A 26,921-nucleotide genomic window follows, 5' to 3' on the forward strand; every position below is an offset into this window, starting at 1 on the left:
GCTCTTTGTTAACACAAAAGTCTCCGAACAGAACAATTAAACTAGATGAAATATGACATATTCCACTCCTCTACTTACTCCTGTTTATAGGGGAGGTGTGTCTGTTTCATTTTTTAATCCCCCTCCAGCACATTTAAATGATCAAAATTCAACTTTTACTTTAGGGTTTATACTTTGCTCAAAACTCTTTAAGAGTTTTAAGGAAATTATATATTTTTTAACTGGTATAGTATACAGATGAAAGATGAAATAGAATAGTGGTCACTGTACGCTCCATAGTGCAGGTTACCTGGTACGAGGCAGCCTGTCGCCAGACAGCAGTTCTCTAAATGACTGCCATCACTCTCAGAACGACTGGCTAAGCTTTGTAAATAACTGCTGCCTAACTTACAAACAAAGACAAAGTACCAACCCTGACGTGTCTATTTGAGGTTATATATATAAATTTGCTGTTAAAACCCCGTCATGCAGGAACACTGGTACTATTTTCAAAAAAATTAATGGATTTCTATTTCAGATTTGGGAGCTTTTGCCTGGACTCTGAATATAAGTACTAAACATGAATTTCTGTTTCATGTACATTTCTGTGTATGTAGGTGGCAACAGGTTTCTGCTAGTCACAGTTAATTGCTTTAGCATCACAAACATAATTGCCAACTTGACTCCAGTTAATTGCAGACTGGTAGCAGACTGGTAGCAGTTTGTCTCTGTGTTAGTGATTTTTTTATGGTTATCTTGAGACACCAAAGTCACTGATAAGACGACTTCAAAGGCGATGAAATGCACGTCTGTTGTACATGGTTGCAATAACTGTGGTTATGTTTCAGCTGCCCCTGACTGTGGCATAGTGAGTTTGACAGACTTGATATAATTCTGTTGATTTTACAATATCATTTTTGGCTAAAAGGCTATTGACAACAATTTTTTCATCTCCATGACAACATACTTAGTTGTCATTGAATTAACTTGCATTCAGGTTTCATTATTAGTTCAAAGTTTGGTATTTACTCAAGACTGTGACTGTGTGTGAGACACTCAGCTAATATTTACTCGTTGATCAAGTAGAAATCAAGCTTATTTCAGGCACCTACTGTAGGAACTGCAGACCAGCATTTATTTTCCACATGTTTGCCAGAGTGACTGCTTAGTGTTTGACAGGAAATGGATTCCCTTGAAACAGGATGTAGGAACTGGCATGCAGTGCTGGAAATGATCAGGAAAAATAATCAGAGGAGCAGCAAGTGTTAATGAGGAGGAACGCCTGCAGCAGCTCTTCCTCTACATGCGCACGTGTGTTGTGTATGTTTTGTGTGTCTTTGTTGGCAGGATGTAATGATGATGGATGGAGGGCAAAAGAGTGTTTGAGGCAGCGGCGTGCGATGAGAGTTTGTGCTGTGACCCTATATTTTTCAATGTCATGAAACCATCCACTGTTACAATATGAACATTAATGACTTTCATGCTTTGGTAGCAAACATTCACTGACAAAGGTCCTTTTGTCAGTGTGTGTGTGTGTGTGTCCTTGTCTTTTTTGGTCTTGTTTTACATCTGTGCTTTTCCATGTTCCCTTCGTAGCCTTTAGGCACACAGCTGTGTTGCCATGGTTTTATCAGCAGATGTTATGGTGTTCAATGAGACAGTGTCCCACTCTCCACCCTGCAGCCCCTGCTGTGAGCCAGTTTATATCCGCTTATTATCCCGAGTCAGCCCTGAGGTGATCTGTCCATTATACGAGTCCGGATCAGAGCTCTGACTGTTGCCTTAACTCAGCTTTCATGACACCCCTCGAATGACACAGCCTTTGCCCTAGGACAGGGAATTTCCCACGTTTCCGTAAAGATCAACTTCAGTCTTGTTATGTCTGGGATGACCAGCTCAGGTGGAGATGAAAACTTCTGTTTGCATGCATGCACTTGTTTATCTGTGTAGGCATATGTAGCTGCTTTCTGACCAAACATTTTTGGGTGTAGGTACCCATTAGGGAGGTGTGCTGGGAAGCACATGCCTCGCAGCATTTGTTCTTTTCTTATAGGAACTCGGAAGCAGTAAGCAGCTGGTAATGCAAGTCAGCTCATACTGGGTTCTGTTAGTTTCTTAAAATCATGTTTGACTCTGTTCATTCAAAAGTTTCCAGACACACAAAAAACAAGCCCCTGTCTCTTCCTGCCAGTGAGGGATACAGATTATTCATTTAAAACGGGTATTTGTTATTGGCAGATGAACCACAGCCGAGGGGTTGGAATTGGAAAAAGGAGGATCCCTACTTGTAACACCATTTATCAAATATTCAGTCCACACTTAAGTACAAAACAAGCAGTTAACTAAAACCAAAATAAAATTTAAACTAGTTGTAAAAAATGTTTTGGTTACCCTAAAGAAACTAACAGAAGCAATATTATGTACTTGAGAATAAAAAATAAAAAGTATATGTGAAATATTGACCTGGTGGGTGTTACCCTGCTCTATGACAGCTGGGACAGGCTCCACATGACTGTGAACTGAAAAAGTGTTATAAAATATATAAATGGATGTATTGATGGACGGATGGGTGGGAGATATCTTACATTTTAGTCTTTGATCATTTAGTCAAATCAGTTGTCAAAACAAGCACAGGGAAGCACTGCAGCATATATTTATTGAGACAGGATGTGAGTCAAAAGTGTTGTTTTTGTGTTCTCCATAAATTTGTCTTATATGCGAAACTGAAATGAGCGAATACACACTAGTAAAACAAAATGTAATTTCATAATTAAAATGAAATAACGATGTAAAACTACAATAACGCTGGTCAGGACCAGTCACAATACATCACATCATGCAAAGTTCCTCTTGTGCTGAGGCAGTTCCTCCTCTATAGAAGGAAATACCCCAAAAAGGAGTCCTACGAACTCCGGTGGTCCTCGGTTTGAGCTGTATGGACATGGGAAAAAGTACCAAACACTATAAAAATGGTCTTTAAGTGCCTTCTGTGTGTAAATAAACAGTGTAGGGTCTAGAAGTCCAGGCTTGTTTACATTTTCTGTGTAAAGTTCTTCATACTTCCATCTGACAACGCCCCCCTATTCACACGCTCACACACTGAGCACGTCAACATGCACAATTAAAACAAAAAACATCCTTTGGTCTTCAGGCGGCTACTCTTACAGTATTTGTAACCTCCCGACATCTATTGAAGGCTTCAGTTACATCAACATGAAACTATGGATCACTTGATGCCGCTCTGTATAAATAAAAGACATATAACCTGGTGCTTATATACCAGCGGTGTGAGTTACTGTTCTCTATATATCCTCGTGGGTTTTTTGTTCACCTCTCAGCAGTCTTTAATAATGCAGATATTAGTCAGCATGAAAACACCGACAGGCTGCTTAAATCCAGCTGTCTGCATTCATTCTCATTCCTTCTGCATCATATGTGTTGGTTTGTCTCGCTGCGTAAAGTACATCTCACCAAAGAGATGATAATAGGTAGCATGCGAGACTTTGGTGGTCTAGCATTGTCTTCAATATTTTAGTGATGAAATTCAGACTTGGGCTCATCAGTGGCTTGACAAACCTGAATTAGGCCATAAATTGAGATGATTAGTTTCACTGCACAGGCCTTTGAATAAATTAAATCTAATGGGTGCCGTGTGGTGTATTTATAAAGGCTAGAGATGCAGCCAGAGAAGTGAATAGCTGACACAGCTGTGTGTGGTGCACCACAGCAGGCCAAGAAGATCTTAGTTCAGGCATTAGATACATTTCATCAGACCCTTTCCTTGGGATTTAAGAGCTTTAATGGTGTGTTTTCAGTTCAAGTGACATTCAAACTTGTTTTAAGACACACACACACACGAATGAATATAGCTGATGGTTTGGATATGAGCTTCTGTAAAGGTCATAGATTTTTAAAGACTGAGATTGGGACAATGGAAAACATGACGGATGTTTTTCTGATCAACCTAAGACTCTATTTGCAATATTGGACTCCCAAGTGTGTGAGTGAGAGTGCAAACGTTACTGCGCAAGTGTCGGTGTGTCCCCAGACCTCGGCTGTGGTCTTACAGGTTTTCACTCTCTCTGGTTCTGCTGTTTTGACTGTGGTCTGCTCATATAGTCCCTGTGTTGTTTATTGCGGCCCAGAGCCGACGATGGGCCCAATACCTTTGCAGATTTGCCTGCCAAAAAAACTTTTATGATGAAATGTGAGGCAGGGAAAAGGGAGGTGAGGACAAACAGTGAAACTGTTTTCTTTAAGCCTCTGTTTTACTCCGCTAACCAATTTCCAGAACCTACATTTGGCTGTCATTGCAAGCAAGAAGGAGGAATTTAATCAGAGTGTGTTTATGCGTTTGTGCGTGCTGTTTGCATATTTAATTACAGATGCAGTTTTGTGCCTTGAGATTTGTTGAATATACATATGTGTGCGCACGTTAGAGTAGTTACAAATTTGGGAATGAATTAATTTAAACAAAATCCGGGGTTTGCCAAGAATTAATAGTTTTGCAACCACAGAATGTTGAAAACATATCAAGATATTTTTTTTTAATTATGGGGTGCTGAGTGAGGGACTGGAAAGTTTAAGTGGGTTTTTTTGGAGGAAGGTGGGGTGATATAGATGTGTTTTTAATTCATCAACTCAGCAGAACTTCTCAGGGCAGTCTCCAGTGTTCCCTTTAGATTTGAACGAAGCCAGACTGGACAGCAGCGGCTTTTCTACTCCTCTCCCTGACCTTTCTCCTTTTCTGCTAAAGAAACATCACGATTACAAAACAGGATATAGTCCCTGGTGTCCGCTCGTGTAGGTAGAATCAATACTGTGGTTGTCTTGGAGACAGCAGGAGTTCTGTGTTGCATGTCATCTCCCTCAAATCTGCACTGAAAGGCGCAAACCTGCAATGTTATGCTTGGGGAAATGTGGGTCTGTACCAAAGACAACCTGATTTGAAGACTTCAGGGATTTCTCACACTGACACATCACTCTGTCTCGCTGCAGGACCGTTGCCTTTAAATGGCAATAGGAAATCTCCTGGAGAGTGTGCAGCATGGTTGGAGGGATGGAGTGTTGAAAGAGAGGTGGTAGCCACAGGGGAAGAGAGCGAGAGAGAGCGAGAGGTGTTTTTGAAAGATGACACAAGGAAGAAGGGCAGCAGAAGAAAAGGAACATTGGAGCGGAAATTGAGGGAGAAGAGAGAGGTTAATCACTGTGTGCAGTTAGCCGTCTATCATCTCAGCATGTGTGCCAGCTGATAAAGCCATACAGTATTTCCTGCTGTTGGAGTGGTAGCCAGTGAAACAGCAGTATGCCGGTGGTGTTAACATGCTCAGTCCAAATGCTGTGTCCACAACAGGCCGGACCCTATCCACCTTCATTCATTTATTACGTCCCTTGCTTTCACCCTTACTGTTATCTGTCCTTTCATTTGTCCCTCCGCATCTCATCATCCAACTCTCTCCCTGTTTTTCCATGTACTGTGTCTCGCAGCGCTGAGTGCTTTAAGAGGGTATTAGTCTGTGTAGCACTATCACAGCTTAGTGGGCCAGTGCAGGTGAGACAGCAGGGATTTCCTGTTAGGCCCCTTTGCTACATTCTTGCTAAATTGCTCCTTGCCAGGTGGAGATGGAGGGGAGGAGGTCTCTCGCTCTCTCACACACGCACATAAATGCAGTGGCAAACATGCACACACACACATAGTATGTGCATGTATACTGTACGTGCAAAGGATTGGTGATAACACCACTATTGTGCGCGCGTTTGTGTGTAAATGTGAATTTGGGAGGACAGAGCCGTTCTCAGTATTAGACTTTGGTTGTCTGCCAGAGGAGCAATATGAGATAAATACTTCGCCATCTTACACCTGGGGGTCCTGGCCTGCTTCTAATGGCACAGTGACAGGCCCCCTCTGTGTGTCTCTGGAGTGCATGGCGCACTCTCATTTTACACATGCAGGTACATAAACATATCTGCAGGGAGGAACTGTGCTCCAACACAGCTGTACTTTTCAATTGTGCCTTTAGTATATCTGCTTTTTTGCTATTGACGTTTTTCTTCTGATTGCTCTCATATTATTTGTTTTGTCTTGAATTCTTGTGGTTTTAAATTTCTCTCGGCATTTGCACAATTACAAAATAGCAGTCGTTCTAGTTCTAATCAGAAACCCTTGTGTGCCATTAATTTAATACACACAGTTTGTGCAACACTATTATTATACATCAGAATAATGATTTAGGTGTTACTGTTGCCTAAAGGGAAGTTAACTAACTGACTAAATCTTACCTCCAGTTGCTCCAACGCCCGTCCTCCCTTTATGAATCACAGTGAGTGCCTTGTGAAATACCTGGGAGATAAGTTTGAAAGCAAAAGAGTTTTTGCTTTAACTATTTTCACACTGTTCACGTTGTGTCCAAGTAATGACTGTTAACAAGCCTCATGTTACTTCCCTTCATCTATGTGTGTGTGTGTCCTCGTGAAGTCAAATGAAACACCCCTGAAATTATACATGGGAATAAAGTGAAATTGCAGAAGAACAAACAAGGAGTCGGTTGCGTATGTCAAGTCCAATAAGTAGTGCTGGAACGTGCACAGCTATCTCTCATCTCACTACACTTAGCCAGACACGTCGAACTTCTATGTGTGAGTGTGAAGCGTGTGAGCGGTCTGATCTATGGCAGCACCGGCCCAATCACACAACACTCTCAATAACAAACGACAGGACAGGCTCCTGGCTCTTTCTCTTTCACAAACACTTTGCTTCAGTCCGCAGTGGTTCAAATCATGGACATTAGGTCAGAGTTGAACTTTTACTACTTCCAAACGTCAACAAGTAAATGTGAGAAATGTCATTTCTAGCGCTGAATAATAACATGTGGGCCACCTGACCGAGAACTGGGAAAAATCACGGTGTAACATTTCTTAATCTTTTTTTGCTTCCTCTTTTCTCTACATTCGCCTGTCAGTCACTCAGCTCTCGCTCATCGTCAAACGGTCTGCCTTAAAACTATTTTTTACAGATTACTTTCAACCTGTATGGTTGCCTGTCTGTCTGACTGTGTATGAATTCTGGATATGGTGCATACTGGTTTCTATCACCCTGTCTGAAGATTGTGTCCACTTTTCTCTCTCCTGCTACTTGTCTGTTAGTGTTTGTGTTGTGCAGATGCTGCTTTCGGTGTCCCTATTGATCTGGCCTTACAGTTTTGTTATACCTGCCTATCTGCACTTAACTTCTTGTCTTGGTTAATTGTAGGTAGATGCTCTGCGAGTGCGTCTGGAGGAGAAGGAGCAGTTCCTGACCAAGAAGACCAAACAGTTGCAGGACTTGACTGATGAAAAGAGCACACTAACGGGAGAAATCAGAGACATGAAGGACATGCTGGACGTCAAGGAGAGGAAGATAAATGTCTTGCAGAAAAAAGTACGTAAAGCCAACTTTTACAGCAACACACTGCATTATTTTAAAAAGTGTAGCCTGACTTTAAATGCATATGAAACCTTTCTGTTGTGAGTTAAATTCACTCTATTTAGAGAAAAATGCAGCACATTGTATTATAAACTCTCTAATTATTCCTTTTATACTAAAATGAATATTTTAAAAGCTTGGAGTGACAATAGTGCATAGTGTTGATGTTGATCCACTGAGTTCCAAGTGCTCATCAATAAATTAGAGACAGATAAAGTAAGCATCTTATTATTTTTGTACAGAAAAAGAAAAACAGACGTGCTCCCACAGGAATTGATGGAGCCAAAAGGAGAATGAGTGTTGGGCCTAAACACACTCTAAAACTCTCAAACCAATAATAATAATAATTCAACAGCTCCACGTGTGAGTGGATTGTAATGTAACTTAAAAAGACAACTTGCTGGACATTCTCAGCACAGAGCTCAGGCTGAGTTTTCAGGGAAAAATCCAAACAATGTGATATTTGTTCTCTCAGTGCCACTTATCTACCACTCTCACTCTATATCTGGACAAAAAACAAGAAACAGAAAAGGAGAAACAAGTAACTGAGCTGACATTATTGTGTTATAACACTATTGAAGAAGCTAGCTCTAACTTCCGGCTGTCTTCCACTGTGTTTTTTATTCCCCAACCAGTTGCAGTAGACGGCTGCACCCTTGAATTGAATTGAAAAAGTATAATTGGCGCTGGTGTCGCAGTCATACGTGAGATACAGGACATCGCTGTGCAGCATCGCAGTGCAGGCCACAATCTTGTTTTCCACATAGCTGTTTGTGTTGATGTTCATTTCCAAATTGCTATGGGGGTTGGACATTGAAACAAACAACAGGAGGCTGCTGTCATTTGGCCATAATGTCAGCAGCTGTTTGTCAGCTTTAGAAGGTTTGTCATACTAAAGAGAAGAACTGTCAGAAACCTTTCAATGCCTAGTCTCTCTGCTTTTAATTGTAGAAAAAGTCTAATGTCCAGTGAGTCAGCTTACTTTTGTAACTAAAGAAAAAAAAGGAAGTGATATTATGACTGGCAGTTTTATTGCTTTAAATCAGCTGAATATTTTTCTAGTTCAGTCAGCCAAGCGTGACACTACCGGGATTTCAGATGCTGCGAGCGGACAGGACGAGAGAGAGCGGTAAGAGGAAAGGAGGGGGACTGGCAGTTTTTGTGAACGACAGATGGTGTAACCCTGGGCACATCACTGTGAAAGAACAACTCTGCAGCAGAGACATTGAGCTGTTAGCCGTTAGCATGCGTCCGTACTATCTGCCCCGGGAATTCTCGCATGTTATCGCAATAACAGCGTATGTCCCCCCCTCGGCCAACGCAGATGCAGCCTGTGACTCTCTCCACTCAGTGGTCAGCAGACTGCAAACACAATCACCGAGAGCCCTTCTCATAATATCAGGGGACTTCAATCATGCCTCTTTGGACTCCACACTGCCCACCTTCACCCAGTATGTGACCTGCTCAACCAGAGACAATAAAACACTGGACTTACTGTATGCCAATGCTGAAGAGGCATACAGTTCATCACCTCTCCCTCCACTGGGCAAATCTGACCACAACCTGGTGCACCTTGTCCCTGTGTATGAGCCCTTAGTGCGCAGGGTGCCACCAGCCACCCGCACAGTGCAGAGATGGTCAGAGGAGAGCGAGGAGGCTCTTAAGGATTGTTTTGAGTCGACTGTGTGGGAGGTGATCTGTGACGACCATGGAGAGGACATCGACAGCCTTACTACATGCATTACTGACTATATAAACTTCTGTGTGGATAACACTGTACCTACCAGGACTGTACGGTGTTTCTCCAACAACAAACCTTGGATTACCCCAGAAATTAAAGCTGTCCTCAAGCAGAAGAGGAGGGCCTTCAAATCCAAAGACAAAGAGGAGTTGAAAAGGGTGCAGAGAGAGTTGAGGGGACTGATAAGGAATGGGAAGGACAGCTACAGGCAGAAGATGGAGAACCAGCTTCAGCAAAACAACGTTGGTGAAGTCTGGAGAGGCCTCAGAACCATCTCAGGCCACAAACAGCAGAACTCTCTGCCTGGGAGGGATGTGAGGTGGGCAAATGAACTGAATCATTTCTTCAACAGATTTGATTCAACCATGAGACAGTCTGCAACATCGGCTGCAGACTCACCCACCCCCACTGCTGCTGTTCCACCTCAGACACTTCACACCTCCTCTATTCACCCTGCTCACTCCCCCCCACCCCCAACAACAGCATCCAATACACACTCAACACAAGGCTCCAGCCTGTCTCTCTCAACCACCCAGGTTAGGAGGGAACTGAGGAGGATTAATGGCAAGAAGGCAGCGGGTCCAGATGGCATCAGCTCGAGGGTCGTCAGGTCCTGCGCGGACCAACTGTGTGGGGTGATGGAGCACCTCTTCAACCTGAGCCTGAGGTTGGGAAGAGTCCCACAGCTCTGGAAAACCTCCTGTGTTGTACCAGTGCCAAAGACTTCACGCCCCAAGGACCTCAACAGCTACAGGCCGGTGGCTCTGACATCCCACCTGATGAAGACCCTGGAGCGGTTGGTCCTGGCTCAGCTTCGGCGCCTAACAAGCTCATCACTGGACCCACTTCAGTTTGCCTACCAGCCTGGCATTGGAGCGGATGATGCCGTCATTCACCTCCTACATCGTTCCCTCGCTCACCTGGAGACCGCTGGAAGCACTGTGAGAATCATGTTCTTTGATTTCTCCAGTGCCTTCAACACTATTCTTCCCTCGGTTCTGAAGGACAAGCTGGAGAACTCTGGAGTGGACCATCACCTCACTACCTGGATCCTGGACTACCTCACCGACCGACCACAGTATGTGAGGACTCAGGGCTGTGTGTCGGACAGGGTCGTCTGCAGTACGGGGGCCCCACAGGGAACGGTTCTGGCTCCGTTCCTCTTCACCATCTACACTGCAGACTTCTCCCACAATTCCACCCAGTGCTTCCTGCAGAAGTTCTCTGATGACTCTGCAATAGTCGGCCTCATCACTGATGGGGACGACAAGGAGTACAGAGGTCTGACCCAAGACTTTGTGGACTGGTGCCAGCTGAACTACCTCCAGATCAACGCCAGTAAAACCAAGGAGCTGGTGGTAGACTTCCGCAGGCACAAGCATTCTCCACTGCAACCACTGAACATCCAAGGTATGGACATTGAGGCTGTGGACAGCTACAGGTACCTTGGTGTTCATCTGAACAATAGACTGGACTGGACTCATAACTCAGACGCCCTCTACAGGAAAGGGCAGAGCAGGCTGTACCTGCTGCGGAGACTCAGGTCATTTGGAGTGGAGGGCCCACTCCTGAAGACCTTCTATGACTCTGTCGTGGCTTCTGCTGTCTTTTATGGTGTGGTCTGCTGGGGCGGCAGCATCTCTGCTGGGGACAGGAAGAGACTGAACAGGGTGATCCGAAGGGCCAGCTCTGTTCTAGGATGCCCTCTGGACCCAGTGGAGGTGGTGAGTGACAGGAGAACGGCGGCTAAGCTGTCATCACTGTTGGACAACGTCTCCCACCCCATGCAGCAGACTGTGACAGCACTGAGCAGCTCCTTCAGTGGGAGACTGCGGCACCCACGGTGTGGGACGGAGAGATTTCGCAGGTCTTTCCTCCCCACTGCTGTCAGACTCCACAACAAAGACTTTAACTGAACAAACACACACAAATGTAATTTAAGATGGCGGCGCGCACAGACGCAGCGGCCCGGAGCTCCTACACTTTTGCACTTTTGGTGGTACTTATTTCACACAACCTGGGGTTACTTCAATACAACAGAGATGATCTACTACAACTAAGCCGTGGAGATCTTCAACTAACATCCGAGTATCTCATCCCCCCGGAGATCGTTAAGCAACCCCCGGGGCTACCCGCAACAGCAAGCCGCAGGAGGAGACGTTGCGAGCGGAGGCAGAAGAGAGGCAAGCGGGGAGGCCTGTGGGCACGGCTAAAGACTAGTCCGTTTAAACCACCACTCCCGATCATATTCCTCTCCAACGCCCGTTCAATCCGTTACAAACTGGATGAAATACGACTGCAGATCGCCACTCGACGGACTTTTAATAACTGTTCGTGCATGATTTTCACTGAAACCTGGCTGGACAGCGCCATTCCCGATGCGGCTATCGATCTAGCAGGCCGCACCGCCTATCGAGCCGACAGGTCTGCGGACTCGGGTAAGAAGACTGGCGGGGGGCTGTGCATCTATATTAACAACCTTTGGTGCACGAACGTCACGGTAACGGAAAAACTGTGCAGTACAGAGGTAGAACTGTTGGTGTTAAAGTGCCGTCCATTCTATCTCCCTCGGGAATTTTCTGCCGTTTACATCTGCGCTGTTTACATTCCACCAGATGCTAATGCTAAGCTAGCGTTAGCACAATTGAGCAGCAGCATCAATAACAGCCTGGTAGCACACCCGGACAGTGTCTTTATTGCGGCTGGGGATTTTAACCACGCGGACCTGAAATCTGTACTTCACAATTTCCACCGTAATGTGAAGTGTGCTACCAGAGGAGATAGAACGTTGGACCAGGTGTACACCAACATGGCGAATGCGTACAGAGCCCAGGCTTATCCCCACCTGGGTCTGTCAGACCATCTCTCCCTTCTGCTACACCCAATATACACACAAAAGATCAAGAGCACTGGGATTACAACCAAAACCGTGAGAACATGGCCGCAGGACGCTATTCCGATGCTTCAGGACTGTTTCCACTGCACAGACTGGGATGTATTCAAGGTGCAGGACACTGACAATCGTGTCGCATTGGACAGTTACACCTCCACTGTCTTGGACTACATCTGTTTCTGTGTGGACAATGTAACAACTTGGAAACGATTCCGTGTGTTCCCTAATAATCCACCCTGGATGACACACGGAGTTCAACAACTTATTCGAACAAGGAACAACGCTTTCAAATCCGGGGACCAGGAGGCATACAGTGCTGCCAGGGCCAACCTGAGAAGAGGCATCAAGACTGCCAAGCAGCAGCACAGGAGGCGTATCGAGGCCAGGTTTGAGAACAACACAAACCCAAGGCAGGTCTGGGAGGGCATCAGGGCTATCACGGACTACAAAAGAAGAACACCATCACCCTCAGCCGACAGTTCTACTCTGGCTGAGGATCTAAATCTCTTTTATGCCCGTTTTGACAGGGAGAACACCGACCCTGTCCTGTCCCCTCTCCCCTCAACCGACCCTGCTCCGGTCCTGAGCACTCATGAGCTGAGGCGTGTGTTCCGGAGCATTAACACCAGGAAGGCGGCCGGGCCGGATGGAGTGCTGGGCCGGGTGCTAAAAGACTGTGCTGCGGACCTGGCGGACGTCTTCACCTCTATATATAACACCTCGTTGTCCTGTTCACTGGTACCATCCTGTTTCAAAGCAGCAACCATCGTTCCCATCCCAAAACAGTCAAATGTCACATGTCTGAACGATTTCAGACCTGTGGCACTCACCCCCATTCCCGCCAAATGCCTGGAGAGACTGGTCATTAAACACATCAGAGCTGCTTTTCCACCATCCCTGGACTCGCACCAGTTTGCATACAGGGAGAACCGGTCAACCGAGGATGCGATCGCCACAGTGCTGCACACATTACTGAAGCACTTGGAACACAGGAACACCTATGCACGGCTCCTCTTTGTAGACTACAGCTCGGCTTTTAATACCATCCGGCCATACAAACTCCGTCCCAAACTCCACCAACTGGGACTTAACTCCTCTCTGTGCAACTGGATTGTGGACTTCCTCACTAACCGTAGACAGAGTGTCAGAGTGGGTAAGAACACCTCTTCCACCCTTGTGGTCAACACCGGTGCCCCTCAGGGGTGTGTTCTGAGCCCTCTGCTATACACTCTCTTCACCCATGACTGTATTTCCTCCTGCGCGTCCAATCTCATTGTTAAGTTTGCAGATGACACTACAGTGCTCGGACTTATATCCAACAATGATGAGACAAACTATAGGACAGAGGTGCAACAACTAGAGTCATGGTGCCACGACAATAACTTGGTCTTAAACACCAAAAAGACCAAGGAGATCATTGTAGATTTCCGGAAGAGGGGTCATAACAACCATCTGCCTCTCTTCATTGGCAGTGAGGCGGTGGAGAGGGTGAGCAGTTTTAAATTCTTGGGGGTAACTGTGACCGAGGACCTGTCCTGGGGCAACCATATCACCTCAGTTGTACGGAAGGTCCAACAGCGCCTCTACTACCTGAGGAGACTGCGGAGCGCACACATTCCCAGATCTCTGATGTTGAACTTCTACAACTGTGCCATCAGCAGCGTTCTGACGTATGGATTTCTAGTGTGGTTCCCCAGCTGCACCAAGGCCGATCAGCAAGCACTCCAGCGGGTGGTGAAAGAAGCTGGCAGAATTATTGGAACAAGTCTGCCAGAGATCAGTAATATCTTCCCCACTCGCTGTCTGAGGAGGGTGCACAGTATCCTGCGGGACCAACATCACCCTGCGCGCCACCTTTTCCATCTGCTGCCCTCAGGGAGAAGGTACAGGTCTATACAGGCCAGAACATCCAGACTGGCCAACAGCCTGTATCCACAGGCTGTGAGGCTCCTGAACTCTCTGCCCCCCTCTCACGGACAATAACCATATCCAACTTCTTAATAGCAATGAACTGGTCTGCATTGGTGCATCATATCTTTATTCTCTTCCCCCTCCTGCCCCCCCCCTCTTTCTTAAATAGATAACTATCATATCTGATATCATATCTCACAGTACAATAATATTGAATGGGTTGCATTGTTGTATTTTGTCATGTTTCTCAGGTCTTTGTCTGAATTTCTACGAACATTATTGCTAAGGATTGTCTTATTGCATTGGAGTCACACTGGGTTAAATATGTACACTTGGGTTTTAAGGGGTATTTATTATTTTCTTCTTTTTTTTTTGGGTTGTATGGAAGCCCCAAACGCAATTTCATTGTTCTTGACAATGACAAATAGTATATTATTTTATTCTATTCTGTACAGCTGTGTACTGTATTTATTCTTATTGTATTCTAATTTTTGCGTCATAACTTTTGCACTGTCCACTTCCTGCTGTGACAAAACAAATTTCCCACGTGTGGGACTAATAAAGGTTATCTTATCTTATCTTATCTTATCTTATCTTATTAGAAATGAAGTCTGTGATTAAACGCTGAGAGCGAATCGTTGACTGACTGGAGGTTGGCTAATCAGAGTTTTCATCACTGTCTTTGAACATGTATACAGTACCTCCGTGTGTAAACTTGCACTATGCAGTAAATGGGAATGATGAATTAAAGAAACATCGTACTTTTGGTCCCAGATGCCACTCATGACCCTCTCTTTCTGTTTGCACGGCATGTCTCAGAGGACTTAATGAGGATGGCTATTTAAACCGGGCTGGCGGCCACCTGTGGTGCGCATGCTGGCAGTTCCTCTATAGACCAATTACATACACATAAAGGTCTTCTCTCATCTTCCTTGTTTCCTCTCATGTCCTCAAATTAAAGGTCTCTCTCTGTCTTCTCCCTCTCTGCCACTTGCTGAGTTTAAGAAAAAGAGCACAAAAGGTCAAATAAAGTGCCATCAGGGTGTATGCGTGCATGTGATTGTTCTAAAAATATACATAATCTTTTATGTTTGTGTGACCACAAGGTTTGAGGATCTTTCTGCACCGCATATAACGTGCTGTACTCCTCCCTATAGCATTGACTTAAAGCAATATGCTTGCTTTTAGCTCATCCCTGTTGCACACTCCAGTTGGGTGTGAAGTTGTTCTCTAAAAATGCCCCGTTTACTATAGCTGTTCCATTTAAATGCAAAGTGGCTACACGTCAAAAGCCCTGTAATTAGGGATGTTTCATGGTTTGCTGTGGTGCTTTGACATCAGTTTTCATCAGTACACGCTCAAACGTGGGCTTACTGCAAATGCTTTGCTTTTCCTTCGTATCATTGTGTTGATGGCTGTTTTAACACCAGCAAGTTTTTTTTGTTTGTTGAAATATGCAGAAAGCCTCCCTCTCTATCCATATCTTTGTGTTTCCTTTTCTCCTTTACAAATATTATTGCTGCAGACGTGCTCCTCATTCATCATGCCATAGTAAACTTTAAAAGGCAGAAGTTCTGCAACACCCTAAAAAAGTCAGCAGGAATATGATGAAAATTTTTGAAATATGTGTTAACGAATGAATTGAAGTGCGAAGTGACTGAGAGTGATTTGAATGATGAAGTGTGCCAGGTATTTTAAACTGTGGCTTTCTCATTGTTTTCACATACACATAAAATAGCATTTTGATTCTACAAATAGTTTAATAAATGTATTGCAGTGTCAATTAAAAACGTACAAATTCCAGTGAATTTATTTTAAAATTGATAGCATAGCTTCACTGCAAGAAGGTTCCTGTTCCAAAAATCCCTATACTCTCCCCTTAAATTCCAGTTTGATGGATGGATGGATGGGTGGGTGGGTGGGTGGATGGATGGATGGGTGGGTGGGTGGGTGGATGGATGAGCGGGTGGATGGATGGATGGGTGGGTGGGTGGATGGATGGATGGGTGGGTGGGTGGGTGGGTGGATGGATGGATGGGTGGATGGATGGATGAGTGGGTGGATGGATGGATGGATGGATGGATGGGTGGGTGAATTTAAGCTCCTAACACGGGCTGTTCTTTCTATTCCTTCTAGTTGTTCAGCTGGAAAGCATCACATACTCTTGATACCCGTCTTTAACTGAATGTAGCCCTTCCTTTTTAAAGCTAACTCTTCCTTTTCTACTCTCTGCCATCCTTTTATTGGGTTTCCTCTTTGTGCGTTGTAGTTATTTTCACGTTGTCTTTCTTTAGTTTAAAGTCATAATTTCTTCAGTATAGGTTATCTTCTTCTTTCTTTTTCTGTGCTTTGCTTCTCCAACTGCAAAGCCTGTGCAATGCTCTGAATGTCTTTCTTCTCTTGGAAATAGGCCTTTCTCAACATTGCTGTCTCATCCTTTTCTATCTTAAAAGACTTAATATCATCAACCATCTCATTGTTTTCACCATGCAAAGCCCTCCATAAGTGCATCCTTGGTTCTTTGTTCAAAGTGGGGTTTTGTTTTCATGTCCAGTTTCTCCAGCTGGAAAACTTCCCTCATCATTTGAAAGTCTGACTTTTCTTGTAGGCCGCTCTTGCCATGACCATCTTCTTTCTTTTTATGTTGAATGTCTTCCTGCTAAAGACCACTCTTGAGTCCTCTCCTAAAGGCTTTTCTTTCTTCTTCTGTGTCCTCCCTTGCCAGCTGGAAGACATTCCTTGTCTCATAAGACTGTGAGCTCAATGTTGAGTGCACTTTGACTTTGGGTTCACTTTCAGATTTTCAATTTCTGGTCTTTCTTTGCTTTTTCATCTCCGGCTCCTCTTTCATCTTGTTTATCTTCGCCTCTTTGCACAAAGGTTTCTTCCGTGTCTCTTTTTCCAGGTAGACGTGATAGTTTGCCAACTTTTTAAGAGGTTTCTGAAATGGCAAGGACATTTTTGCCAACTTTTTGCTTCTGAAGCACAGCATGTCATTGAAATTCTTTTAGAAGCATAAAGGGGCTGAATTTGTTGGTTGTCTCTACCAGAGGTTTGCGGTTTAATCCAGTCAAGCTATTTTGTATTTGCTTGTTTGGTTGAGTTTTTTTGGCTTTGGTGTATGTTTCGGGAAGGGTCAACCAAACGGCTATTTATTCAGTTTAATTCAGTTTATATAGTGCAGGCCACAACAACAGTCATATTCACGGTGTTTTAAATTTAAGGTAAAATCCCTACAGTATTAGAGAGAAAAGCCCAATGAGCATGCACTTGGCAGCCATCAAGAGAAAGAACAGGAAGAGACCTCTGGTAGAACCGGCCTCATGGAGGTGCTGTCCATCTGCTGCAGCTGGTTGAGACATGAGAGAAAAGCACAGAGAGATGGAAACAAGACACAAGAGTAACGCTTGGCAAGCTGGTGAGAGCAGTGAGCACAGACCAAGAGCATGCAGTATCTGCCAACCAAGTTAAAGAAGAAAGGTAATGGCATGTAATAGTGATATAGTGCATAACAGTGTGCATAACGGGGGGGGGGCTCATTATCATGGTCTGCAACAATCTTTTCTTGCCAGGGTTTATAGCAAAGGTTTTCCAGCACAACGTGTTGTAATGATCTGATCTGTGCAAGGTACTTTTGTGCTGCAGGTCGGTGTAGGTGATATGTTGGAGTTACGCTGAAGGGGGGAAATTATTGGGTCACTGACTTGTGTATTAACTTTCCAACTATTTTAGCTTATGATGAAGATACAAAAGTGCAAAGTAACATCCAGAAACAGCCACCCACTTCCTCGGGCCTGAGTTCAGTTAAGATGGGGAACTGAAAACTGGGAGCCAGTGTGAGTGATGGCATGGGGTTGTATTCGTGCATATGGTGTGAAAAACGTCCGCACCACTATTATGGCTGTTAGTGCTTTGAAGGTGAAACCTTTTTGTAGATGAAGACTCTAAAACGGCTTGTACCCAAAGTCTTTTGTAGGATGTTGTTAAAAGAAGAAGATGTGATGCAACAGAAGAGTAAATGTTGCACTTTTTCTGAAACTGATTGCTGACATTAGATACAAATTCAATGAATTTAATTAAAAACAAAAGAAAGACAAAGAAAGAACTCAGTTTCAGTGTTTCTGTAATTTACATGATTTTTAAACTGGTGTGTTCTGTTGCCAGAAAGCCTTGACAGATATGACTGTATGTGTTTGTGTGGCTAAATAACCCCAAAGAATGTGAGCAAATGTGGTCTTTGGGAGAACCAGCCGTGTCACGTGACTAATCCTTTTATGGTAATATTTTTAAAAAGATATCTTAATGTCATTGCTATCTGGGTCACATTTTTAAGTGGAATGGGAATGCTAGTCATGATCTCTAGATATGATTCCTTTGAAACGTGCACTTCTTTGACTAACTTTGTGCGCACTGTAACCACTCTGTAAACTGACCATTTCGTACTGATTTGTTTCCCAAATTTCCCGTTTCCCAGCAGGCTTGGGCTATAACTTACAGATCTGTGTACAAGAGGAAAGACAGGAGTGTGGCTCGTTTCCTTACCAGTCTTATCCTGTTGAAGTTATTTCGCCACCAGCCCCCACACCCCCAGCTGTGTCTGAAGACTTCTCAGTGTTGAATAAAGTTTTTTCTTTTTTTCTGTGAAAGATAACTCTATCTAAAAAACGTGGGGTTACATTTCCCTCACTAGGGACATTTTGATATGACAAACCGCACAGTTGGGGAAAAGAAAAAAACATCCTGAGAATATTATTTCAATAGCTAAACCATGTGCTGTGTACAAGCACTGCTTTTACTTTCATGACACGATGTAATGAGGTTTAGATTAAATCTTATGGAAAGTGCCAAGCCTCTTCATAAAATTTTCAGCTTCCAGTGAGTCAACTAAACAGATTTCATAGAGCTATTAATCTCTCATATATGTTCCCCCGCTGATGAAAAGAGCTTTGAGGGTTCAGATGATGCATCTGTTTTATCGCGACAGGCTCTCTGTCTTCACTGCAAACAGCACCCGCCACCCAGAGAGCTGGTGAGAATGATAAAGGCTGATGACAGGTCAACTGGTGCATGATATTGGATTCCTGTGTGGGTCAGTGTGTGTCGTTGTATCTAAGAGCAAGAACAGCCTGTTGGATGTGAGTGTAATACGATACGGACGGGAGGAAGCTGAAAAAACGAATGTAAATGAAAACAGGACAACAGGTTTGCGGCATCAGTCTCGTTTACTCGCATGTTCTTCGTTGCAGTTTAGCGTCCTTTGCTTTGCCCCGCCCACTCCTGTGTTATCTTGGATTTTTGAATAATTACTGTTTTCTTGCAGTTTTTCTTTTCTGTGGAATTTCTGGTTTAGTTTTCATCTAAACATACTAATTAATGACATATTTAGCTTTCCTCAACAGATTTATTGGTTTCATTTTTTGTATTAATTAACAGCTTCATAAAGATGCAGTAAAGTCATGTTTATGTCTGTGAGGCCCTTTTGAATTTGATATTTAAGGGTTTCTGACATGTGGTGCGTTTTTACCCCTTTTTTAAAATGATTACACAGACGTTGCGACACAGACTAGCTTAAATTGCAGTTTGTGCCATTACTGCCTTGTTCTCTGTTTCAAGAGAGTGAGAGGAATTTTCTCTTGCTGGCATCGACATGGATGTTCACCATGAATTATTGCATGGTACCATGATGTCACTGCTATAGTTTGAGCCCTGGGGTGATTTTAATAGCAAGAGGCTTAATTTAACTAAAAATAATGAGGAAACGGTCTTTGAATGACAAAAAGAAGTTGTGTGGGCATTTTGGTCTTGTGTATCATGCAGAACAGTGGAAGCTCTGTTCAAGCTCTTGGTCTATGAGACCATGACCAATGCATAATGATGCATTTATTTATTTATTTTTTCATTTTTGGTTCTTTTTCTTCTTCCTCTTTCTCTGAGGGGGTAGGGCTGTGGGAGGTACATATGCATGGCCGGTTGTGGTGTGGTTTTGGCTTACATATGTTATTCATGTTCAAACATTGTGGTCATCTCAATCCATATTCATGCTTTTAAAAAGGCTGTCTGTATGCATGGAAGTATAGTATCCCCTATCATGTTGCCTCCTATAGCAACCACAGGCAGGGAGATTGGATTACATGTGCTGCAGACCGAGCACAATGTGTGAATGTTTGTGCGTCTATATGGAAGGATGCCGTGTACACAAGGGCCCCTCTTATAGCTATTATAGTGCTTAGCAGGTCTCGCTCAGACATTCTCAGGGGAACCAACCTCTGTTTGAGTGGATCCTCTGCCAGACCCTTTCAGCACTTGCTCTGGCCTGGTGTCATCACTGGCTCTGGCCTGGTTTCATCAACATGGCTAGCCCTTTGATTGTGAAGAAAAGTAGAGAGAGAAAGAGATTGATATGAAGATAAATCCAGTTGTCCCCTGGCCTTATGCATTTCTTCTTTTTCCTCCCCCACTCAGCTCTCAGCTCACTGTCTCTCTGGAGCAATTGTTCTTCTGTCTTGAATGTTTTATCGTTAATGAGCTTTCACATTGGTTGAAAGATTTTCATTTTAATGTCTCTTGTTGTGATGTCTTCTACATGTTACACCTTTTGTACCCACATAGATATTTCCCAAAACATCCTTCAGTGTTCCACTTTCTCTCTTTGCCATTTCTCCCCCAAATATTTTATACATCGTCCCAACACACTAGTACTGTTGAGTGTGATGCATATGGATAGCAAGAGGAAATGCTGCATGTTGATAGAAGGAAAATGTTAGTCCAGCATTGACACAGTGTTTATTGTGTGTGTGTAGGTGTGTGCGTTTTTGTTACATCTTAACAGGCTTTTTCCGCGTCCACCAACCTTGTGGAGACCAGTAGTTCTCATGGGGGCCAAAGCCTGGTCCTAATGAAGGGGTTAGGGTTTGGGTGAGGCTGTCCACAGTGAAATGTCACTGCAACTTGACAAGAATAGCTGTGCTGACCTTGGAAGTGAAGACAGTTTTGGAAAGTGAGGGCGTTTTGACTGGTTGTCCCTTTTGGACAGACCTTTTGAGACAAAGGCTGTTTTAGCTTAAGAGTTTTTTATAGTTGAGGTTAGAATTAGGTGTATTTTACAGCCAAGTTTGAATTGGTCCTTTTGTTGTCGTGGTTGCAGGTGAGCTAGGGTAGTTAAATAGCTAAACAGACAAACAGATGTGTGCATCTGATTATCACTGAGCATGTCAAACAGTTACCTTTTCTAACCTTGTTAACAAAACAGTGATAACAGGTGTGTCTTTTTTGTGTGGATAGTCACAAGGTGGCTTCAGTTACAGGTTTGAGCGTGTTGAAGACTAAGTATACTGCAAAATCCCTTACTTTCCACCTCTACAAGTTCGCAGTGCATCTCACAGCTTCACTTACCTTTAACTGTTCCCCCGTTGCTGCATGTGTTTCCGCTCGTTTTCTTCTTCTGTGCTCTGTTCCCAGGTGAATTTGAGTATAATTAGTTGCTTGGAGGGCTCAGACGTGATTAAAATGTCTATCTGGAGTGATGCTAACACATTCTGCTGTGGAAACTTTAGTTGCCTGCCCAAATCAACTTGCAGCTGTTGAGGTGAGGCCACGTAGAGGAGGGCTGCCATTGTTAATAAGCGCTTTCAATTAAAACAGGTTATTATGTCTGGTGACACTTTGGTGTAAGATCAGCCCTTAATACTGATGGAAACATGTCCACAGGTTTTGATATAGAAATCTAAAAAGGGTTGTAGTTGTCATCTTTTGGTACTCTTTCTTAACCAGTAGATTTTCTAATCCAAACCAGGAAGCTTTGCTTATTTTAGAGAGTTTTATATTTACCGTTTGAACTGCTTTTTTTGTCATGTCAACAGTCCAAGCCAAATATATTCCATTAAAAAAACAAAATCAGCTCTTCGTACTGCTAAACACACATAATAGTGCGATGTGCCAAAGCAAAGATATATTCATGATTCTCAGGGGATAAAAGGGGTAAAAGGTGTTCCAGCAGGTCTGTTGGAAGACCTCTGATTACACCGGCTACATGCCAGTCAGTTTGCTCGTCTATTTTCCAGTATATGCCTTTGTTGCACACATCTGTAGGATTCTGTGTGCGTATTCCAGGTGAGTGCTTGTGTGTGCAGCAGCTCAGAGATCCGTGCAGATAACTCTTCACATCTACGTTCATGTTCCTGCTTTAGTGTGTGTGATCTTGATAGATCTGTGATGAGGCCACCAATGCCTTTCATCCTAATGGATTCCAGCTGACCAATCACAGCGCAGAGACACGGCTGCAGATAAGCCCATCGTAGCTGGGGAGGTTCTGGTAAACTGCCTGTGATAGGCCTCCCTGTATCCCCCTCTGTTCCTATCAGCAATCAGCCAGGGTTAATGGTGAGAGCCTGAGGCTGGCTGATTGGAGCCAGGCTACACATCAGTCAAGACAACCCTAGCATTGGGCCATATGTCAGCCCCCAGCTATTCCAGGCCATCTTTTGCCTGACCACAAATACATACTTCAGTTCAAGTAATCAAATGTGTTTGATGATTCTCCAACTCAATGAAGAGCTCAAATCTGACTGTATCATGATGATGACACGCTATCACTCACGCTGACCTGCTTCCACCACAGTTGCTGGCAGTCCAGTGTTAGTGTTTCATAAAATTAATGCCTAATACTATCAGGAGAAAATGGGTCAAACTTTGACCACTTGGAGTTGAATTATACGACTGTACACTGCATTTCACTTGTCTGACCAGATCACTGTAAAGTGGGCCTGGGTCAGAAGCCACAGGTGGAGACAGCTGCTGTGGTCCCCGCCGGGTGGCCAGTCTTTCTTTCTTTCTTTCTTTCTTTCTTCCTTTGTTTCTTTCTTTCTGATCAAAGGACGGCCATTGCCTCCCTCCAAAGTGAAGAAAAAGAAAAGATTTAATACTAATGGTGCTGGGAGCAGAGGACTAAAGCATCGGGGTAATTACCCAGCAATCATTGCAGCATTCCACAGCTGAGGGGGGCAGAGATAGGGTCTGGAGTCTAAAGATCGTGGACGTGGATCAACTTGGCCAACGCACACAGACACATTCACATACGGCCTAGCTTGCACAAGTGCAGTCTGTCTGGGTCTGCAGGAGTCTCTCCCCGCTCACTTTGCTATTTGGTCAACCAGAATAAATCAGTGGGAAAACAATGCTTGCTTCGTCTTTCTGTCTGCACCTCCGTCATCCCCTTTGTCTGCAGGTCTGTGGGTGTTGTATCTCTACACGTGTGTGGGTTCATGTCTAATTGATATGTATGAATGCACGTGGAAGGTTTCTGAGTGAATTACTTTCTGGAAGAATGTGCGGAGAGAGGGGGAGGACGTCTACTTGTCAAATGTGTAAATGTTATATGTAGCCCCCATTGCCTGACCCCAGCCCAACATTCGTGATAATAATCACAACCTGATTGTGTGCCTGTATTCTTCAGAGGCTGGAACTGTATGTTCAGAATAAGCCACATGTTACAATGAAAGTCCAGAAGTATACAAGTGGAGATGATTTCCTGCTTCTTTGGGTATGTATTCAAATCAAAGTGTCTTTGCACAAGCTCTACACGAACAGTAGACCTTGTATATTAGGCTACTTGAATATTCTATAAATGTTGCCATTGTTTGGATGCATCTGTTACGTCAGTGTCGAAACAGTCTAAAGAGGTGTTTGTAGTTCAGATAGGCTGTGTTATATCTGCAGAACGAGCCTCTCTACTTTTAGCCAACAAGCAAAGTTAAAATAACTGTAAACCATTGCCTTTTATCCATCTCACAGCTGCCCTCATTTGTTCCCAAGATCTTATCTGAAATTACTCAGACCCCTATTATAATTTTGTGTGCACGCACTTTTCCCCCCAATTGGTAGGTTGAGGTGGTGGGAGGTTAAATATTTAATTCCTAACGTTTTTGTTGTTGTTGTTTTTTTCCTCTCTAACTGGCTTTTCAATTATAAGCTCTAGTGAAGCAGAAACGCTTATGCTTTGGCTACTTTGTTATACACGTTTTACTCTGGAGCCTGTTGTTCAGTGTGGCCTCTTTGTCCAAATTCTTTTTTTCGACCTATTTAACATAATATCTGACCAGAAAATTTGTGGGTGTTCTGCTTTAACCTAGTTCATGTATTGAGGTCATTTTATGCTCATTTAGAGGTTACCAATTTTATTTAGTGCCTGTGCTTTAACAGAAGCCCTTTCTTTCATGTTCAGAAAACATATTTTCTTCTCTCTCATGCTGTTCATTAATGCAGCGCCTTCTGTGGATAACACTGTTTCAGCTCCTCCCTCTTCAAGACCGCGCTCCCTCTGAAAAGCCCAATTTGCTGTTATTGGCCAGCTGGTCTGGTGAAAAAGAAAAGAAACGGATAAAAGGAAACATGCTTTTGTTACCACAGCTTCTGTGAGTACAGGCATATCTCTTTAAGAACTTTCTGTAAGGAAAGAAAAAAGGAGGCTGAACCAGAATTGGACTCCTGCATACACCCCTTTATGTTTTCATGCATTTCCAAAATTACTTGCAGTATGACCAGCTACTCTTTTTTTCATATGTAGATTTTACAAAAGGTTTGCAGTTAAAATGCAGGTATCCAAACACATCCTTTGTTTATGGCTTGGACAATGTCTTCCACCCCATGCATGAAGCTGTTGCAGAAGTGGAGAGCTCCTTCAGTGCCAGACTGCTGCATGCTAGGTGCACAGACGAGCGTTATCGCAGGTCCTTTCTCCCAGCAGCTGTTCGACTGTTGGACTTTATTCTTTGCTTTTTTGGGAAACTGCATGCTCCATCTGCCTGTCACTTTGCTGCTGGAACACTTGAATTTCCCAAATGAGGGACAATAAATGATATTCCTATCTTCTAAAATATAATATGACCTCTTAAATGAGCTCATACAATGAGAGTTGCTTGCTTGTAAACATATATAAAAAAGTAGCCTTGAATTATAAGGGTTTTTATGTATTCTTGCTTGTCTGTGAGCACAACGTGAATGTCTGTTTACATTTGTGTATGTTTACGTGCCTTTGTGGCTGCATACAAATGAGAGCATATGTTTCTCTAAAGAACACAGAGCACCTTTGTATTTGTGAGCAGTCACTGGTGGTAAGAAGCAGAATGAATGTTGGGGTAATGGTGAGGAAGCTTCTGTAAGAGTTACAATCCGTAGTTGTAATCGTAGTGAAACCCGTAGAGAATTCTGTTTCTTTCGCTTGCTTCCAGTTGCATTTCAGCTGGTTTTTTTATTCTTGGCTCTGCCTGCTTGTCTGCCTCTGCATGCTCCTTTTTGGTCTCATGGCATTGCCGAGCACTGACATGAAGTCACATGCAAGCACACAGTAGCAGAACACGTTTGTGCAATTAGCTAAGCTGCAGCCAAGTGTTGGACAACACTTCAAAAGAGCTAAAAAAAAAAATCTGTTTGCATTATTTAATTAAGTAGTAACAACATTGTTTAACAGCTGTTTTTCTTGTTTCTCTGTAATAACTTTACTTTTATAGCCATTTATTACTAATAAATGTGTAATTATATATACAAATGTTATTCTCCTGTTCACAAATGCAAGGTTGGAAAAGAATATTATATATACTTCTCCTCTAAAGCCGGTGGTCGAGATATACCTCTTCATAAACATGGACAGTGTCATTTGCTCTCTTTGATGTGCAGCAGTACATTAGCAAAATTAAAAATAAATGACTTTTTCCTCATTAAGCAAAGTGTGGATGATTCCAGAACCTGAGCATCACACTTCACCTAACTCCTCTCTGGGGCACCACTCGTCTTGTGACGTCATTGTGCTTTGCCGCTACGGTCGATAACCAATAATGAATCTTCAAGCAGAGCTGCACAACATTAGGAACGACATCTGATGGGAATCTGGGAAAGGTGTTGAAGGTCACTGTGTCGTGTTGGCGTTCACATTCTCAGCCATACACCTCAGTACTGGTGAATCTGCTGTTAGGGAATGATGGGAATGGTAGGAAATTTCCTTTTCTGCATTGTTGATGCTTCCTGGTATTGCTACCAAAAGTAAAATGAAGCAGTGTTTTGAGTGTTCGTGGATTTCCAGGTTGTGCAGGTAAAATCTGAAGCCAGAGAAGACATTATGTCCTTTGTGTCACTCTGCTCTGTAAAGTGAAGGTAAACAAGATAACTCACTGTATATACACACTTCAAAGAACTTAGTGGTAATGAATCACACAGTTGAAAGCAAATCCCTGACATTAAATCTAAAGGATCCGTTCCAAATTAAACAGGGAACTTATGACGGCATATTACCACATGGAGGCGCCAACATACATATTATCGGTCTTTCCATTCTGCCAGTTTTGCCCATGTTGTTGCATTTCATAGACAGAGATGGGGGGTGATGGTGGGACATGGGTTAAATGAAGTGCAAGCACACCCACCTCACGCTGAAAAGGTCACCGTGTTCCCTGTTCTTCATGACATAGGCTGTGTTTCTCTTTGAAGAGCCGTGTCTGAGTGCTCAGAAGCAGGAAGGAGCCCTTTTATTAATCCAGGAATCAACAGCCTTTGATGGCTGGAGATGGGAACAATATGCGTGCGCACACATTTAAGCATGCACTACCATGGCTGCGTGTGATTGCGGAGTGCTTGACATAGCGGTATGATATTTCCAGCATGTAGATGTCCGTACTGTTTCTGTTTAACGGTGACCTAGATTTCTCTAGAGGAATACGCGTACAGTTACTGCATGTTGTTCACTTTGCTTTTATTGTTTTTGCTTATGTGTGTGTGTGTTTGAGCATATGAAAGCATGCGCACATGGATGTCAGCGCCAGGATCTTTGGGTTTTACAGTTGTCGCCGTCATATTTTCAGAGGCGATGACAAGTAAGTTGCCTTTCAAAAAGTGCACCCAATTATTGTTTGGTATTTTTATTGGTACAAAAGTGTTTTAAAAATACA

General features: G+C 43.5%; 1 protein-coding gene across 1 annotated transcript in view; it reads left to right on the forward strand.

Annotated features, from left to right (window-relative positions):
- Positions 1 to 26,921, forward strand: part of LOC308406874 (ERC protein 2) — a gene marked incomplete at its 5' end in the record, with an annotated part of 171,936 nt that overhangs the window by 33,265 nt on the left and 111,750 nt on the right. The window contains one exon of the mRNA XM_080898149.1: positions 7,233 to 7,396. Coding sequence (XP_080754275.1) covers positions 7,233 to 7,396 — 164 coding nt within the window. The remainder of the gene's footprint in view (positions 1 to 7,232; positions 7,397 to 26,921) is intronic.

Source organism: Rhamphochromis sp. 'chilingali' (genome assembly GCF_963969265.1).
Source record: "Rhamphochromis sp. 'chilingali' genome assembly, chromosome: 12".
Lineage (NCBI taxonomy): Eukaryota > Metazoa > Chordata > Actinopteri > Cichliformes > Cichlidae > Rhamphochromis > Rhamphochromis sp. 'chilingali'.